This window comes from Schistocerca nitens, chromosome 5 (assembly GCF_023898315.1).
Source record: "Schistocerca nitens isolate TAMUIC-IGC-003100 chromosome 5, iqSchNite1.1, whole genome shotgun sequence".
Taxonomy (NCBI): Eukaryota; Metazoa; Arthropoda; class Insecta; order Orthoptera; family Acrididae; genus Schistocerca; species Schistocerca nitens.
The window spans coordinates 186813959-186834646 of NC_064618.1; the positions used below are offsets into that span (position 1 = coordinate 186813959).

Below are 20688 nucleotides of genomic sequence, written 5' to 3' on the forward strand. Positions count from 1 at the left end.
CTTATGTGAATGTGAAAAGACACAAAACTAATATTACACCTAAGAGCGGATTTTATTGTGCAAGAAGGATAATAATAATAATAAAAATAAAAATCATAAAATAAAAATTTAAAAAAATATAAAATTTCATATGGTTTAGTGTTACATTATGGGGTTTACAGTCATAACGAAAACACTTTATAGCATATTTGTCCATGCTGCGCCACTTTCTAAACTTCGTTTTCAGCTCACACCGCATTTTACACGTGTATTTTACGTCTAAAAGCTGGGTAACTTTCAACCTTTGCATCTCGGAAACGGACAAAGATATGAAGAAAATTTTTAAGGTCCGAGATCGGGATGTGAGAAATACATCGTAAAAATTATAACCATATTCTGTGCATAGCCGTCTCGAAATGCGCGGCTGGGGTTTGGTACCCTAAAACAAGTTTCTGGGCTCTTTTTCGGTAATGGGTGAAGATTTTTGAAAACGGGGGACTGCTCTTTCAGATAAGTGACTAATGAATATACTGTCAAAATCTGAACAATATGCTACCGTTATTTATTATTTAGATTTCACCAAATGCCGGATGTTATGGATATCACTTTTACACATCTCGGAAACGAATAAAGATAACAAAAAAATTCTCAAGTTTGTTCTAAATCGGGATCTTATGAATGTATAGTAAATATGTCAGAGATATCCTGTGCACAGTCGTCTTGGAATAGTTGGGTAGGTTTTCGTCCGCTGGTGACGGCAAGAACACATTAAAAAAAAAAAAAAAAAAAAAAAATTGCTTCTGTGGATTTTTCCGAGGAACCGCCCTTGAACTCATGGTGTTTCCCAAAGCACTATCAGCCTCACCGTAGACTATACCAAATACAAAATGAACCACCCGCTATGCTACATTTGCCTAAGAAGCTATATTCGCAGTTTGACCACGTACTGTGCGGTAATGACAATGAGACGACCCTTCTGTTGGGTAAACAAATTGTCCCTAGTACAAGGACTATTCAAAATATCCAAAACACTTGATCGTACCTTTTTATCACCAACAGAAGCCAAGGAATGAGGACCGGAAAATCCGGTTTATATGTCCATCGTTTTGCATTATATTAGGTACGCATGCTGTCACATGCATACCGATTGTGGCATATTTTCTCCCAATATCAGCTCGTCAGTTAGCATTAACCTCATCTCATTTACAATTGGAAGCTACGTTTTGTCACTAAGAATCTTAATCCTTAACTCTCTGTGCTGTGTCTCCTGAAACGTTGCTTCAGTGTTCGGGGACACGTAGCGCTATTACTGCAGTGGTTGCTGGACGACGCCGCGGTACTGACCGGATGCGGCACGTAGGCGTCGCAGGCGGCGGGGCAGACCTTGAAGACCTCCCAGGCTGGCGCGGGGTGCAGGGGGCGCTCGCCGTCGCGGGGCAGCTCCGGCGCAGGCACCACGGGCGTCCCGCGCGACGACGACGCCGCGTCCGTCTCCGACCCTGCACAAACACCTGCTCTCAGAACACAATATGATCACACCGCCTCCAGTTTCTAGGACATACGGCGGTAAACATCGTGAGTACAAACTGCGGCACAGTTCTGTGCATTCGGATTTCAGTCCATGAGTGTGTCACGAAGAAGGAAGTTAGTCCCATATATGAAGGGCTTATTTCAATAGTGGTAGAAGTCCACTTTTGTTCATTCTGAGATACAGAGTCTTAAAGTTAAATGAGCGCTGAGAAATTTGCGGTTGAGATACCAGAAAGATTCAAGCATAGAGATGAAATTTTCTTTCTGTTTGTTTTGACCATTAATGTCAGTAGCATTATAGACAGAAAAGTGGAGGTAATGGACTTGTACCACTATTGAAATAAACCCTTCACATAACAGGGTGGTCAGAAACCGTTCTGGAAAGCTTTTAATGGTGCTGCAGGAGCGGTTGTGCCGAAGAAGTCGATGCATTGCGTCATGTACAATTTATTTAGCATTGAAGTTAGCCAATCCGGTAGCTGTGCGCGTAAATATGAGCACATGCGCTTGCACTTGTTGATGCTGTCGTTATCAGTTAAAATGTGCCTTTTTCGGAAGTGATAAATTTAAACTAGGTGAGCAAAAGCTACGTTTCTTTGGTTTGAGGAAAACAAACGAAGAACGCATTTGGCGACACTGTCTCTGCGATACTGCTTGAATTTCCATTCGCGATGAGCAGACGGCTAGTTCAGTGCTAAACAATTCGGACATGGCGCAACCTATCTACTTGTTTCTTAACAGTTATTTCTCAGCACAACCTATCCTGCAACATCCTTACAAGCTCTGAAGAGTGTTTCTGACTACCCTGTACAGGCCGTCTCCGTCTCACCTATTTTGTAAAAATCCTCCTTCTGTACAAACCGTTAACGATCACCTACCTTAAATAGAGATACAACACGATGGCAATGTCAGCAACCACGTAATTCAGGGAGAAAAACATTTGCAGTTTGTTAATACCCAACCCTGTTTCTTCCTTTATGCACCTATCGGCACTTATTGATGCTAAATGTACCTCGAGTTTCTTCTTCGGCTGTTTTTCCTGCATTTCAGTTTATATTAGGAGAGTTAATTACTGAACGCTACTATATGCTTGGCTAATTTAATTACTAAGATTAAGCTGGTACTCATTACACAGAAACGTATTCTAACGTAATCCGTCTCGAATACGAATCTTACGTTACAATAATGTAGAATATTGTTCGTACTGTCAGCAGTGCGAGAATATATTCAGAAAATAGCTAGTTTCCCGCAAGCAGCAAGCAGCGATATTCGCCTCGGAACGCCTTCAGCGCTCTGAGACATTGATAATTAAGGTTTTTAACATGGCTGGCAATCGGCGACTGTTGTGTAATACAAAATTATGAAAAACTCAGCCCTCAGTCGCGAACACAATCAATTTATAACCTAGGTTTCGGTGTCATAGGGAACACCTTCTTCCGACAAAATTAAAACTAAATGTTACAGCATAACGTACCAAAAAATACGAAAACTGCGGTCTTACCTGACAGCGTCAGATAGTCAGAATTAATTCTGTCTGACACTGTCAGGTATGACCGCATCTTTCGTATTTTTTGGTACGTTAAGCTGTAACATTTAGTTTTAATTTTGTCGGAAGAAGGTGTCCCTTGTGACACCGAAACCTAGGTTACAAATTGATTGTGTTCGCGACTGAGGCCTGTGTTTTTCAAAATTTTGTTTTACACTAATAATTCTTGTTTTTTTCACGTCTGTATTACTCTTAAGCCGGCAATTAGCACTCACATGTAATCGAACCAGCGTACGAGGTACTCTAGTTTTCTGATAGTGAGAGTCTTTGCATTGCGGTATGTTGCGAAAGGCCGCCATTACATAAATTATTATTGGGCAAAGTTCATGTCATGTTAACTAGAGAATTAATTAGTCTTAACTTCAGTAACAGGAAAATGTTGTCTAGAAAACGTAGCGATAGACTCTGAAACAGAAGTTATCTTTATTTATCGATTTTCAACGAGTCTTTGATTTCACACGAGCAGCATTACGGTATCGCTTAAGTCCTTTGAAAATTGATGTGAACTAATTGGGTGGACGAGCCTGCTTGCGATTACCACTATTAAAAGGGGCCATTTATTCTCTTGTCTTGAATTACGGAAATTTATAGGACAACCTGACATTTCTCATTGGGATACTGTCATTGCATGAGGACAGATTCCGACGGATCTAATGCGAGAAGAATAAAGACTGAAGTTTCAATGTCCTCGGCGTATACCCCTTGAACGGAGAGGCTTGCATCCGACTCCAGAACGCAGAAAATCAGCTCTACAAAGTTTCCTGCTGTATAGTCACGCCGTCTTTCGTACTATCACTTCCACTGAAGTAAATCTTCACAAGTTGTTCTTCATTCTGCCAACAAATAGTCTCAAATTATCAGTTCGCTTACTCTTGTGCAAAGAATTTATTGAGCTTTAATTAATCACAGACGGAATACTTAATTTGCAATTAATTCAAGGCAGTAACTTGTCAACAGACTTAAACTTAATTCAGAAACTCTAGAAAAATTGCCTTTGTGATAGTATAATAGCTGTGAGAATTTAGCTTAGATGACAGATGACTCTTCTGCATAACCAGTTTCGCCCAAGTGCGCTTGAGTCAGTACGGACACATGCAGTTCTTCCATATTGTCGTATGTGGTTGGTTTGCCTTTTTATGACTGTAGTTCTACAACGATGCATGCTTGTAAAGATACTGATTTCACGTCCGATATTCTACTCTGATTTTAAAAATAGCCGGCCGCGGTGGTCTCGCGGTTCTAGGCGCGCAGTCCGGAACCGTGCGACTGCTACGGTCGCAGGTTCGAATCCTGCGTCGGGCATGGGTGTGTGTGATGTCCTTAGGTTAGTTAGGTTTAAGTAGTTCTAAGTTCTAGGGGACTGATGACCAAAGCAGTTGAGTCCCATAGTGCTCAGAGCCATTTGAACCATTTGAACCATTTTAAAAATATAGTTTGTTTTACACACAGAAAACAATGGTAACGAAATTTGTTTGATATAATATGGTAGACAAAGATGAGACGATCTGAGGGTCACACCACGTTCAAAAGTGTGGCAAGCCACTGCTCAGTGAGATGCTTCGGAGCGGTTTGGAACTTATTCCACACCACTGCTTCACAGACTGGTGACCAGACATTACCAAGCTACAACATAACCTGCCGAAGCCGGCTCTGTAATACAGATATCTCTCCAAACCTGACTTATCGACAGCTCGAACGGAATCCTCCGTATGAGCCTTCGCTATATTCGTTTTTCGAATATCTGACTGTATGGCACACGGTTGTACCTACAGGGTAGTGTACCAAGGAAAACACGATGTTCTTTGGTCGGTACTTCAGTGTTGTGATTGATTTTAGAGTCACATGAAGTAATGCGCATTACAGGCCTCCATAAGCAGTTTTTGCCGTATTTACGGCTTTTGTTATTATTTGATATGTCCTTTGAGCAGCATTTGTAAACATTTCGTGTTATGCACAGTATTTAAGTGCTGTTTACTATAACAAAATTGTTTGGAATATTTCGTTAATTCTTCAGATATTGAATTTTATGTTGAGTAAGAGACTACATTTTTTTAGCACTAGTTATGTAACACACGGACAGTAAATCCACACTTTCTGGGTCGTGCGCCATTCTGTACTTCAGAATGCAAGAAGTCTTTTACCGCTGGACATGTGATACTTGTAGATGAAATAAGTTGCTCTAATACATTCACAATTTTACCTGCCGTAAAAATGGAAATTTGTTATTTTCCAATAATTTCTATTACAAAATGTGTTTAGCTAGTAGCTGTTTCTTGATAATACTTGTGCGTAATTTGATTTCACGTTCTCATAATCAGTTTTACTAGATTAATAACGTTGGAGATAGATTATTAAGAACAATTTTGACAAGCTTGTTTCGATTGTAACACTTTTAAATATCAAGCGAATATTTGTTCCTAGACACATGATCATGCGGCACCGCGTGACTTGTTTTCACTGTCAGAATGACCTTAATTTCTCGCAGTAACTTTTGTTAATTCAGAAAAAGACTGCAGGGCATAAAAAGTGAGTGCTATCGTTTCAAAATGTAGTAATAAAACATGATAAACGTTTATAGGGTAACGGACTGAAGAGTGTACGAAGCACATCTCACCTACTCTGACACATTGTGTGAAAAATGCACCAACAGTAGTAGGTAGTTAGATGTCGCTTCCCACGAGACAGCTCAAATACCATCAGTAATAAACACTATTTTCTCGATCCGCCTCAGCTTGGGATCGGACCCTGACTTATTGAAGCATACCCTGACGTACGTATGTATTAAACCGGGGACTTAGAAACAACGGAGAGGCTTCGTCCCGCCATAGCCCTCAGTGGTTCACAACCCCACAACAGGCCACAGCAGTCCAACCACGCCACCGCCGATCCGCACCGAATCCAGGGTTATTCGGCGGTTCGGTCCCCAGTGGAACACCCCAGAACATCTCATACCAGGCGAGTGTAGCCCCAAATATTTGCGTGGTAGAGTGATTATGGTGTGCGCGTACGTGGAAACGGGTTTGCGCAGCAATCGCCCACACAGTGTAACTAAGGTGGCATATGGGGAATCAGCACGCATTCGCCGAGGTATATGGAAAACAGCCTTAAGAACATTCCATAAGATTTTGGGATTGCAGCCGGATCTCATCGACTTCTTTCCACGATATTTCGGCTGCCAACCTTACAGCCATCTTCAGGCGAGTGTTTGACACTGGAGATTGCTAGTGCAAGTCGCTCTATTTATACTTAAAAGTGCCGCAGGCGCGCATGCGCAAGTTACCGTAGCATGCGCGCCACCTGTCGACTCCAAGGCCCTCTACAATATTACTGCATCTATGGAGCGCCAACAAATGCATGAAAAAAGTAAAACATGCACACAGATGTGTCCAAAACATTAAAAGGAAAATTTCAATATTAAATTTAAAATTACTTGTCGCTCGACATGTCAGAAGCCATAAAAAGTTTTCTTTTGGTTGAAATTAAAGAAATCAACGGGTCCCAGGCCTTATTCAATAAAAAGCCGCCATCACGATTAATGAGATTTTCCGCTAATCGTATTTCGACGGATTCCTTCACAACTGAATCCCAGAAGGATCTCGATGGGGCCAAGATTTTCGTGGCCGAATAATCCATAGTATGTCCTGTGGATATACAATGTTCGGCTATGGCCGACTTACTGGGCTGTAAAAGGCGAGTGTGGCGCTCATGTTCAACGCAGCGGTCGTGTACTGTGCGTGTGGTTTGACCAATGTAGGCTTTCCCACACTCGCAAGGTATTTTATAAATTCCAGCCTTCCGTAATCCCAGATCATCCTTGGCTGAGCCCAGAAGAGCACGAGTCTTTGTAGGTGGCCGGAAGATTGCTTTCACACGATGTTTCTTTAAAATTCTGCCTACTTTCGATGAAATGTTCCCGACATATGGGAGAAATGCTCTGGACTTAAACACCTCCTTATCCTCTTGATCTTGTGGGTGGTCACGATTTTTCCTCCTTAAAGCAGTACTGACCTGATGTGCAGAATATCCATTATGTTGAAATACCGATTTCAAGTGCTCTAATTCGTCTGCAAGGCTGTCTTTATCAGACACGACATGTGCCCTATGCACCAACGTTCGAAGAACACCCATAGTTTGTGACGGGTGATGACAGCTTGACGCCTGTAGGTACAGATCCGTATGCGTGGGTTTCCGATAGACAGAATGCCCCAATGACCCATCCACCCTGCGTTTAACCATGACGTCCAGAAATGGTAGGCAACCATCCTTTTCAACTTCCATCGTAAACTGAATGTTTGTGTGGATGGAATTCAGATGTTGTAAAAACCTTGAAAGCTCTTCTTCACCGTGAGGCCACACTACAAAGGTATCGTCCACGTACCGCCAGAAGACTGTTGGTTTCAACATCGCCGAATCGAGAGCCCTCTCCTCAAAGTCTTCCATATAAAAGTTGGCTACCAGAGGGGACAGAGGACTGCCCATGGCAACACCGTCAAGTTGCTCAAAATATTCATTATTAAATAGAAAGTAAGTAGAGGACAGGGCATGGTGAAACAGCGCCGTTATATCGGCCGTAAACTTATTGCCGATAAGTGACAATGAATCCAAAAGAGGGACCCTCGTGAAGAGTGAAACGACATCGAAACTTACTAACAAGTCCGAATCCTTCAGCTGTAGTGTTCTCAGTCTATTGATAAAGTCCGCAGAGTTACGAATATGGTGCGTACATTTGCCTACGAAAGGTCTCAGTAGCGATGCCAAATGACTAGATAAATCATATGTTGGAGCACCGATATTGCTCACTATGGGGCGTAAGGGCACATTATCCTTATGGATCTTTGGAAGACCATATAACCTAGGTGGAATAGAACTGTGAGGTCTCAATCTTTTCACAACTTCTTGCGGCAGAGAAGAGGAGTTTAGCAACTCTGACGTTTTCCTTTCTACTTTCCGAGTAGGGTCTTTATCAAGCTTCCTGTACGTTGTCTCACTCAGCAAACTATATATCTTCTGATCATACATATCACGTGGCAACAGCACAGTAGCATTCCCCTTATCCGCCGGAAGGACCACCGTCTGAGGATCTTCCCGTAACTTACGCAGCGCAGCCCTTTCCATTCGGACTTGTTAGTAAGTTTCGATGTCGTTTCACTCTTCACGAGGGTCCCTCTTTTGGATTCATTGTCACTTATCGGCAATAAGTTTACGGCCGATATAACGGCGCTGTTTCACCATGCCCTGTCCTCTACTTACTTTCTATTTAATAATGAATATTTTGAGCAACTTGACGGTGTTGCCATGGGCAGTCCTCTGTCCCCTCTGGTAGCCAACTTTTATATGGAAGACTTTGAGGAGAGGGCTCTCGATTCGGCGATGTTGAAACCAACAGTCTTCTGGCGGTACGTGGACGATACCTTTGTAGTGTGGCCTCACGGTGAAGAAGAGCTTTCAAGGTTTTTACAACATCTGAATTCCATCCACACAAACATTCAGTTTACGATGGAAGTTGAAAAGGATGGTTGCCTACCATTTCTGGACGTCATGGTTAAACGCAGGGTGGATGGGTCATTGGGGCATTCTGTCTATCGGAAACCCACGCATACGGATCTGTACCTACAGGCGTCAAGCTGTCATCACCCGTCACAAACTATGGGTGTTCTTCGAACGTTGGTGCATAGGGCACATGTCGTGTCTGATAAAGACAGCCTTGCAGACGAATTAGAGCACTTGAAATCGGTATTTCAACATAATGGATATTCTGCACATCAGGTCAGTACTGCTTTAAGGAGGAAAAATCGTGACCACCCACAAGATCAAGAGGATAAGGAGGTGTTTAAGTCCAGAGCATTTCTCCCATATGTCGGGAACATTTCATCGAAAGTAGGCAGAATTTTAAAGAAACATCGTGTGAAAGCAATCTTCCGGCCACCTACAAAGACTCGTGCTCTTCTGGGCTCAGCCAAGGATGATCTGGGATTACGGAAGGCTGGAATTTATAAAATACCTTGCGAGTGTGGGAAAGCCTACATTGGTCAAACCACACGCACAGTACACGACCGCTGCGTTGAACATGAGCGCCACACTCGCCTTTTACAGCCCAGTAAGTCGGCCATAGCCGAACATTGTATATCCACAGGACATACTATGGATTATTCGGCCACGAAAATCTTGGCCCCATCGAGATCCTTCTGGGATTCAGTTGTGAAGGAATCCGTCGAAATACGATTAGCGGAAAATCTCATTAATCGTGATGGCGGCTTTTTATTGAATAAGGCCTGGGGCCCGTTGATTTCTTTAATTTCAACCAAAAGAAAACTTTTTATGGCTTCTGACATGTCGAGCGACAAGTAATTTTGAATTTAATATTGAAATTTTCCTTTTAATGTTTTGGACACATCTGTGTGCATGTTTTACTTTTTTCATGCATTTGTTGGCGCTCCATAGATGCAGTAATATTGTAGAGGGCCTTGGAATCGACAGGTGGCGCGCATGCTACGGTAACTTGCGCATGCGCGCCTGCGGCACTTTTAAGTATAAATAGAGCGACTTGCACTAGCAATCTCCAGTGTCAAACACTCGCCTGAAGATGGCTGTAAGGTTGGCAGCCGAAATATCGTGGAAAGAAGTCGATGAGATCCGGCTGCAATCCCGAAATCTTATGGAATGTTCGATACACCGGCAAAATTTCAAGAGTCACAGCCTTAAGAACCATCCACCGGCTGGCCGGCACACCGGACATCGACTCAAATAAGCCGGCGGATTCGTGCTGGGAACCGGTGCGTTTCCCGCTCGGGAAGTAGCGCGATAGACCGTGCGGCTATCCGGGCGAACACGAAACACTGATTACCCGTACCTACAATGCCAGTTTCACATTTATTATAAACTTGCTGCAAGATCTGCACGGAAGATGAAAAAGGTTATGGACAAGATAAACAGTCTATTCCTGTCATGTGAAGTCACTCGATGTAACATTTTCCTTTGGCCTCTGCCTGTAGCATCAAAGCCTCTCACATTGCAATTAATATGCTTTTGCCGGGAATTTTTCCAATCGACTTCGCAACCGCTTTCGACCGCATAAGCCACGCCAATTTATTACTGCCGGCCGTGGTTGCCGAACGGTTCTAGGCGCTTCAGTTCACAACCGCGCCACTGCTGCGGTCGCAGGTTCTAATCCTGCCTCGGGCATGGGTGTGTGTGATGTCCTTAGGTTAGTTAGGTTTAAGTAGTTCTAAGTTCTAGGTGGCTGATGACCTCAGATGCTAAGTCCCATAGCGCTCAGATGCATTTGAACCATTTTTTGAATTTACTAATCGTGATGAGTAAAACGGGATTCAGTTCTCAGTTCACCAACATTATTCAGAACTTTCTGACAGGAGCCATGTTTGTGGTGATGACCAATGGTTGGGAAACAAAAACTATTGCAGTGCGTCGGTCTGTTCGGCAGGGCTGCCCATTATCGACAATTTTGTACATCATGGCTGTAGATCCATTTCTGAGGGTTATGGGCTACATGGATAATTATATGTAGGTACTCAACTCTGCCCTCAAATAAATAGCCTGTGCAAATGACATTGGTGTATTCATGAAGCACGATTTCGATACTGATTTGATTTGAACCACATTACAACTGTATGAAGGCGCCTCTGACGCAATCATCGACAAACGTAAAACTGTGTTGACTCTACCAGGACATCGTCGACCGACAGTGCTATCGTGTGGGACGAGGCAATAAGATCCTTGGTTTTCACGTCACTGTGTGCCCGCAACAAATTCTGGCACGAAACTGCAGGAAACTCATCGTTACCATAGAGGGTGTCAGCAGAAACCATGCCTCTCGGCGACTTGATATTCAGCAATAATTTACCCTAACAAACATCTTCATCCTCTCTAAGGCCTCGTATGTTGCAAAATTGCTAAATATGCCGAAACTTATGGGTATATCAACCTCACAATTAGTATGGTTGCTGTGGAAGCACGGAATCCTTCAAGTAAGAGCAGCGACCGTCTTTTTGCAGAAGGCTCTTAGTGGTCCCCAACTTGTCGATTTTAAACCTAAGTCCGGGGCGCTACTGGTTTACTCCATAGCCACCATGCAGACCAGCAACCCGGATGAATGAACGCTGCACTATTGGGAATTTACCGCCAAAGTCCGAGCAAGCCCTTGTAGCGGTGGCTTGATTCAGGTGTCCTTCCTTAAAGAGTAATACCTCAACAGAAGTGATGTCCTTCAAACAGCTACGGATACACAAGGACGGCTCGAAGACCGTATGTCGACTTGCTAGGTCGACCCTCAGTACACAAGTTCCTAGCCCGAATTAGAAATAGGTAGGGGAACATCAATAATCAAGCCCTGACAGCAGACACTTCTGAACTGTGTTATAAATTGGTAAATGATACTTTCCCAACTAATCAGCGTCCTGCGGACATAAACCTACTCACTTCAGAAAACAGCAGAAAATGTAATATCCTTGACACCTGCGAAAATCTTTGCCTGTGTCGTAATGTCCCAGTAGTGTGGGAACACTGTACAAGAATGGTTGCGTTCATCAACATATCCTCAAGTGCACACGTGGCCGCCGAAAGTGTCTTTGCGACAGATTTCAGATTCTAACCCAAAATCTAAGCAAATGCTACGATGTGGCTGCTAGGCCACAGAGTCTATGCCGTTATATATGAGCAAATGAATAATCTCGTTACATGCCTCTCGTATTTACGGCCACAGTATGTCAAGAAACGACAAATAAGAGAACTATAGTGCAATCAGCTTGACTGTTCATGCATCCAAGGTTCTGATAAGAAACAGAAGAATGGAAAAGAAAATTGAGGATTTGTTAGACGATGATCAGTTCGGCTTTAATTAAGGTAAAGACACAAGAGAGACAATTCCGACTTTGCGGTTAATAATAGAAACCATACTGAATAAAAATTAAGACACGATCATAGAATCTGTCGACCTGGAGTAATCGTTCGACAATGAGAAATGCTGTAAAATGTTTTAAATTCTGGGAAAAATAGGGGTAAGCTATAGGGACAGACGGGTAAAATACAATATGTACAAGAATCAAGAGCGAATAATAAGAGTGGAATACCAAGTACGAAGTGGTTCTATTAAAAAGAGTGTAAGACAGGGATGTAGTCTTTCGTCACTACCGTTCAGTGTATACATCAAAGAAGGAGTGACGGAAATAAAAGAGAGGTTCATGAGTGGAACTAAAATTTAAAATGAAACGATATCAGTGACAAGATACGCTGTTGACATTGCTATGCTCAGTGAAAATGAAGAACAATTACAGGATCCGCTATATGGAATGGACAGTCCAATCAGTACTGAATACGGACTGAGTATGAATCGAAGAAAGATGAAAGAAATGAGAAGTAGCAGTAATGAGAACAGACAGAACTCACAAACTAAACATAAAAATTGGTGTTCACGAAGTAGGTTACGTTAAGGAATTGTGTTACCTAGGCATCAAAATAACTCATAATGGCAGAGCAAGGCCGGCCGTTGGTGGCCGAGTGGTTCTAGGCGCTTCATTCTGGAATCGCGCGACCGCTACGGCCGCAGTTTCCATTCCTCCATCGGGCATGGATGTGTGTGATGTCCTTAGGTTACTTAGGTTTAAGTAGTTTTAAGTTCTATGGGACTGATGACCTTAGATGTTAAGTCCCATAGTGCTCAGAGCCATTTGAACCATATTGAACAGAGGAAGGAGAACATAAAAACACAACAGCACTTCAAAAAACAGCACTCCAGGCCAAGAAACGTGTACTAGTATGAAACATAGACTTTAACTTTACGAAAAAAATTCCGAGAATGTACATTTGGAGCACAGCACTGTATGGCACCGTAACATGAACTCTGGGAAAACCAGAAAAAAAGAGACTCAAAGCATCGGAGATGTAGCGCTGTCGAAGAATGTGTGAAATTAGGTGGACTGTTAAAGTAAGGAATGAGAAGGTTCTCCGCAGAATTGGTTCTGAAAGGTAAACATGGAAAACGCTGACTAGAAGAAGGCACAGGATGGTAGGACATCAGTTAAGAGATCAGGAAACAACTTCCGTGGTACTCGAGGGAACTGTAGAGGATAAAAATTGTTGAGGTCGACAGAGATTGGAATACGTCCAGCAAATAATTGAGGACATAGGTTGTAAGTGTTACTCCGAGACGAAGACGTTGGCGCAGGAGAGATGTTTTTGACGGGTCCCATCAAACCAGTCAGAAGACTGAGGTCAAAAAAAAGTTATGTGAACTTCAATAAATCACGGATACAGAAAGGCACTACCCACTGAACCTAGTAAAAACTTGCTTACTTCCCTTTTTTTACTCCATGAAATACGTTAGTTATTAGTGATAAGAGCAAAACTCATGAACCATCATAAGGAGTGTACCGTGATTCGATTAACTGATTATTTAGTATCTTAACTACTCGTACTTGAAAGAGGTTATCGTCTCTTAGGGACAAAAAGACTAATGGCTTTTTCAGAGAAAAGGTCACTTGGGGCTTAGAAGGGCAACATTGCAACCTCACAACAAAATTGATTAGGGAATAATTAATACGTAAGATATCGAATTATGTATATCGGAAGATTTATTCATTTGTTTTAATGCTTAATATGTTTTCCTTACAGTGGCTACCCGTTATTTCTTAACTAGTTTACGTGTCCACTTAAAAGAACTGGCAGATTTTAGACTTCATTAATTTTGCTCCGTCTTTACAGCATTTTATTTTAAGAGTCTCCACCGCTCAAAAACAAAAAACAAAGAAAATGAAAGAAAGAAGGATAAAATCTCTCGGATACCGGTATGCTTAATTTTAAAAAGTTCCGAAAGAAGGGCATTGTACTAAGACTAGAACAAGAAGGAATATCTTCCTCACTAAGAAAGAATGACAGTCATGGACGAGGAACAGAGTGCACTTCTAAATTCTTCGAACAAAATGGTACACAGATTTCATTTTTCCGGCAGTACAAAACAGAAAGCTTTTTCCGATCTACAGCGGAGGCATTAGATCACCTCCACATTGCGGATGTGTACGAAGTGACGTGTTTGTGGTCAAGTTACGTAAATGAAACTGGGAGGACAATAAAATGGGGTATTAAGGAGCACAAAGGTCCCACATATGTAAAATGACGTAACCTCTGGTAGTACAACTACAGGACGATAGTGGGCAGCATTTGGATTTTAATTATACCCGAATTTTTGACAATGTCTGGGATATTATTACAGTGTTAAGTCCAGGAATCAAATGAGATTTATAAGAGTAATACAAGTTCAACAGAGATGGTGGCTAGAGGCTTCGAGCTTCATTCGTTCTGCCATCAAGTAACCATCGATCTAACCATGATGTGCAAGGGACATAAATGGTAATCTGGTAGCCACATGGGAGGCACAACAATAATGTGCTGGTAATACTGGTCCTCCTCTCCACCACCTTTTATCAATGAAGATGTTTTACAAATTAAAGAAAAATGAATTTGGCACAATATTTTCAATTCTCAGGAAAATAATAGAAAGAGAAACTTCTGTTAGTGCATGCCCAACTCATTTTAGACAGCGTTTAGCCACGTGGCAACGCCAGAACACTTCTGAGAAAGGTCCCACCCAATCAACTGAGGCACCGACTTTAAACAATATGCGTCTCACGATATGTACCATCTACTCCACTGGAGACAGCAGCATCTATATAGCACTTACTTTCGATTGACTGTGCAGGAATTAAGTCTGGTTGTATTTATTAACTATTTATGTGTGCGTTTATTTCATCTGCGAACAGGTAAAAGTAAATAGTTTTACTGGATGTAGAAAAGATGGAGACAATATCATTAATTCTTATTTTGTAAAATATAAAATGGATACTGATAAATATGCCCTCAGAGCTGGTAACCTAGGGAGAGCCAGGCACAGGAAAAGCATGTGATGATTACAAATCCAAAGAAAGCAGGTTCTGACAGCTGGGTGTGAATATTACCGAACTATCAGTTTAATACGCCATGGTGAGAGTGTGCTCAATATTCTGTATTGGCAGGTGTTGCCATGTTCTACACCAAGTGAAGTTGGTAAGCCTGGCAGTCGTGCGGAAAATTACATATCTGGCCCGTCGCACATGTTACCTTCTGCTCTAGGTTGCAATAGCAAGTCGGTTCCCTAGAGCTCGTGGAAGCTCAAAACACAGTTTTGTGTTACCTACTTTGGATACTTACAACACATATTGGCTGAACTTTTTCCCCTCCGCTTCCCACTTCTGGCCCTAGCAAACCCACTCCACTCTTCCCGCTGCCCGCATTCGCCACTAGGGATACGGCAAGTAACAGATCAGGGGTAGTGAATTTGGATACTGTTTGTAAAATAGGAATTGCGTAGAAGAGCTATTAAAGAAATAATGAAGACGGTTGCTTAAGTTTTACCGCACGAACAACATACATTTAGTGACTGATAAACTGTTTTCCTTTCACTGTTTTGAGAGGCGATAAGGGAGAAAAAGTTTGGAAAAGTATGATATTACGTTTGTGGTTCGTTGTATATCGGTAAGTACTCTCATTGTAAAGTATTTGATAAATACATTTTGGATAATTTGCGCGTTCTCAGTTGCTCTTTTTCAACATGTGTAAACTGCGTATAATGTTATTACTTGTCTTACGTGTCAAATCTTTGACGCAAGATTCCAGTTCTTTATCAGTCGATTATAGAAGTATTATATATATATTTTTTAAATTCTGGCAATAATTGTAGACAACCGCTATAAACAATCTAAGGGAGGAAATGGTTGATTTGAGGATTTGAATAGTAATGTTTGATTAAAATCTTTTAAAGAAGATGTTTCAAGCATATACAATACGATTTCGGTTTTCTTTAATATAACTGCAGTATCGACATCATTTTACAATGGTAAATTACACAAAATATCTATTCTTAAAAATTCGACAATGTGTTCGTAATATTCTTTACTTGTAAACTGAGTACAATTAACGTTGGTTACCATTGAGTTACCGCTGTTTACTTGCAAAGCCAATTAACGAAACATTACCGCAAAATCACTGAAAATCACATATTTAAAAGATCGGAATTGTTGCAGATTGTGATGCTAATAGCGTTTGATACAAAGATTTCCACTGACAGCATTTGCTAGAATAAAGTACAGAAACCTGAAAAAGTAATCTATGATACAACGCAATAAGACTTTAATTTGACCCAGCATCTTACTGAAGAGTATATGCAATGTAAAGGACCGGCGTTAACTTTTCTAGGATCACGTAAACTATGGGAAGAGGCACATCGTGAGAATGTCTACCTGCTGCACCATATTAGGAACAACTTTGGGAGCGGTTTCGCGCTCAGGAGACGATTTCGTATCTGTATTATGTAAGTCGTAGTTTTCCACAACAACCCAGGATTAACATAAATCGTTCTTCAACAGGATTTCTTCTTTTTGGAACGAACGCTGTACGCCTTGGTTGTACAGGCACCCATAGTTTTGGCTCTTATCACTGTTTACACGCATACATCTTGACAAAGATGTGAAAAGAATCTGAAATTATAGATAGACTGCCATTTATCAGTTTGTCATGGAACTATGAAACAATATGAGTGAAGCGCATCACCTTGTAACAACAACAACTGTACATATAATAATTTTTTTCTTCTGATTTTCGTTAAATTAGTGTAATCGATGTTCTGATTTCATTTCTTTTTCTTTTCATGTCATTATGTTAAAGAAACTGTAAACAATTTTCGACGTGAATATTAATGTTTATGTCAAATTGCAAGCAATATTAAGACAAAATGGAAATGTAAGAAATGTTGAAACTGTTGTAAGATGTTAAAGTTGTAATTGTGCGCCTGGTCCATACGTAGGCAATGTATTAGGATATGTAGAATGTAAAACCTTTGGTGAATACCCTGTCTGTAGGGGAGCGGTAATAGGTGGATGGCAGGCGAGCGCGGGACAATGCACACGGGCGCGGCACGGCATAACGGGCTCAGCAGTAGTAGTCGGAGTTGGGCATCGGTCTGAGAAACAAGTTCTGGATCGAGGAGGCTCTCCTGGAAAACGTGATTTCGTTGAGCCTCGGATGTGCCGTTTCCGACGCCTATACAGCATGGCAATATTCAATAGGCACTAAATGGAAAAATATTGCGACGCTACGAAGAAGTAAAGTGCCGATACATCAAGAGCCATAGCTGTGATTGTATGTGTGCTTTGCGCCTCGCCATCTCGCCGCCCGCCGACCGCCGCATCGATACGAACAGGTTGAAACTTTTAGTACTGTATTCGTGTGGACCAGTGTTACTTTTGTTCCTGACTGTTCAATAATAATTTAACTTTTACCAGAACTGTCCTATCATTTAATTATCCTCATCACTAACCTAGACAGGGTCCTTTCCACATGTTGTGCAATCCGAGTGTCCCGAAATGAAGATTTAAACTTTATGTTAATAATACTTACCTGCAGACCTATCTATGTTAGAATGATGTTTAAAGAACTTTGTTGTTAATGAATATATAGGTCTGGCAAAGTTGGAAGATAATGTTGAAATTGGTTTAGTAATGAAGTTTAATTATTTGAGGCAGATAAAATGGTAATTAAATGAGCAGGAAATAGGCTAAAAAGAGTAGTAACTCACCTATTGGAAATCTTGAGTGCTTAATGAATCCTTTAATCAATATTTTCAATACAGTGATCATAATAGTTTCAGGGTCTCCCCCCCCCCCTTTTTTTCTTTTCTATTCATTCAAATTCGGAAGTGTACGGAACAGATTTGACCAGCAAATTTAAAGTCAATATAAAACCAAAATTTATTAGTGTTTTACCTTTTTCAAAATTGACATTGTATGTGTGTTTCGAAAGTGCTATTTCTAGGGTAACCTATGCCCGATTTTAATCAGATCAATAGACAGTACGAAATTTGTAGTAAACATTATAGTGTATTGTTGTGTATTTTTGGCTTGTCCATATTAGTATAGCAAGTGAAATTATTAGTTCAGTAGATTTTCTGGTTCTAAAATTTACCATATTATGCAGTACTATTACGTGTTGTTTTGTATGAACGTACATCAACTTGTACTGGGAAGAAACTCAGTTAATGCCTAATTAGGCTGGCGACCGTATTATTAACAATTTGGTAGCATCTGCTGTGTCGTTTCTTGTCCGTCCTAACGTGTAGTTGCACTTCAGATTTGCTTGACGCATCATTGTTGTTACTGAGTGGGTGAAAGTCTGATTTTGCCTCCATTCGGGTACACGCGGTCAATATCTACCCCTAAATCCTTTCTTATAAGGTGAAGCCCGTCAACTTACCATAGTACAGGCTTTAATAAGTATCGTACGTAGTAGCGTAGGGTTACAACCTATAGTGTCTTACATGCAATAATTACGTGTCTCATAGACTGTCTCTTCTAGTTGTTTACAGCCGATGTCTTCAGTTAAATTAAATAGAGAAAATCAGATTATTGTTGCCCCTAGAAGCCGTTAGATACGCAACTTGTTACCACGAATTTGGTGACTCTCTTATCCGTTTGGTAATACAGATACTTCTAAACTTCCATCTATAACTTGATTTTTTACATATAATTGGTATTAAATTATTGACCTATCACAGCTTCCCACATGTAGCAGAATCCGAATGACTTGTCTGGCATAGCGGTAATTTTTTTCACGGGCCACTATGTAAATTTACGACTAAAATTCGGGGAACAATATTTGGTAACTCCGCATAATTGCTTTCATACAACTGCAGACACTCAGGCAGTGCACGCTAAGAAAATTCTCAGGATTGGGTGTTACGTGTCTCATATTTTCCCGTCATTTGGAGAGATATGTTTTGGTAATGACTAGATCTGTGAGCTACCACCCAACTTGTCCACTACCTGATGGCAGCGATAGTACACTGAATCCACCTGACTACAAGGAAATCCGGTGCGAACCAAGATTACTTGCCGATTGCCCCGGTTCAGTGGCAGACCCGAGCGAGCAAACTTTTATGTGTGACCTTTTCCCACATTTCCCTTCCCAAGTTTTAAACATTAGTTCACAAGGAAAACTGCCCATCGCACTCCCCTCAGATTTTGTGATACCATAACCCAGTGAATAGTCCGTCAGAAACTGAACACGGGTCACACATGAAATCAGGGCTAAGGTGTACAGAAATGTCAAAAGAAGAACAAAATAGAAACAGTTAAAGGTCTAACCTCAGGATGTGCAACATCGAGCAAATTACAAGAACCACGACGTCGTGATTGCGTGGTCCTGGTGCAGGATTGCAAAGGGGGACATCCCTGTTGAAACCTCCCTCGCACCCCACTATTTCCGCAAAAAATTATCAACTTTCCGCCCGGACATTTGACGTGTCTGTTCTCCTTCTGTGGTCTTGGAAACTGTCATACTGTTCATTGGTTATAGAATATGAGTCATATTCCGTTCTGCGCTCATCGGCAGCACACCGCACCTGGTACATTCGGCGCTCGGGGACCAAAGCACAGCTACGACACCTGAGGATGGGCTTATAACAGTCCGAAACCGGTCGTGTGAAAATAAAGTAATTTACAACTGAAGCGGTATTTTCAACCTCTGTCATATGGTAACAATATATTACCGTGACAAGTAAATGGTATAAATAGTGAGGGCAGGTGAGATGCTGCATAGACGTCTTACAGAAATGAAAAGAACAAATAAACTGGTATAAACCATGTTGCAACAAAGGAATACAAGAGAAAAAAACTTGCAAAACCGGAAGCTAGAGTCTTAACGTGTGGTACTTGTCTAGAACGAGTAGGGGTTACGTGCTTATGGAAGTCCATTCCTTACACATCGCTGTTGGAAACGGACGTTGCACCACGACACAGACACAAATCTGAATACAACGAACAGACACGTCAATGACCGGCAGAACAGTTCATAATTTTGTGGGAAAAAATGTATGGGGCACGAGCGAGAATTGAACACGGATCTCTCAGTAAGCAGTGCAGCAGCCTGACCACACAACCACGACGCCGTAGATACTCGACTTCGCTCTATGCTGCAAATCTTCAGCTTGGACCGTTCAATGTTTCTATTTTTCTACTTTTTTCGCAGTTCAGTGCACCTCCTTCCTGTTTTCAAGCCTGGTCTGTGACCAGTTTTTGACAGGATGTCCACTGGGCCATATTACCACAATATCTGATGGGGGTGCGATGGGGAACTTCCCCTGTCAGTACCATAAAATCTCTTCTTTTTAGCTTCGTACCTGATACTCCTGCATCACAGGTCGTTTTAGATGACGGCAGGTGCTTGTGCCGGTCTCCCGGTAATGGTAATTCGCACAGGTGGCCTCAAAAATGTCCACTGTTCACTGCTAGAAAGTATTATATGGCAATTGGTGGGTGGGGGGAGGGGAAGACCAGTAGTAGTTTCTCATGTTAGCAGTCAGGTGGTCGTACGCCTACCTCCTGTTCATCACTAGATGTCAATGGCAACTTTTCCCCAACGGCAGTGAACTATAATTCAGCATAGTTCAGCCAGCTTATACGATACAGTTATAAATTACCTATACACTCCTCGAAATGGAAAAAAGAACACATTGACACCGGTGTGTCAGACCCACCATACTTGCTCCGGACACTGCGAGAGGGCTGTACAAGCAATGATCACACGCACGGCAC

At 41.7% G+C, this 20688-nt stretch overlaps 1 protein-coding gene across 1 annotated transcript in view; it reads right to left on the bottom strand.

Moving 5' to 3' along the window:
* The window catches only part of LOC126260331 (synaptogenesis protein syg-2-like), a 437845-nt gene that overhangs the window by 21034 nt on the left and 396123 nt on the right, over positions 1-20688 (bottom strand). The window contains exon 13 of the mRNA XM_049957655.1: positions 1324-1478. Coding sequence (XP_049813612.1) covers positions 1324-1478 — 155 coding nt within the window. The remainder of the gene's footprint in view (positions 1-1323; positions 1479-20688) is intronic.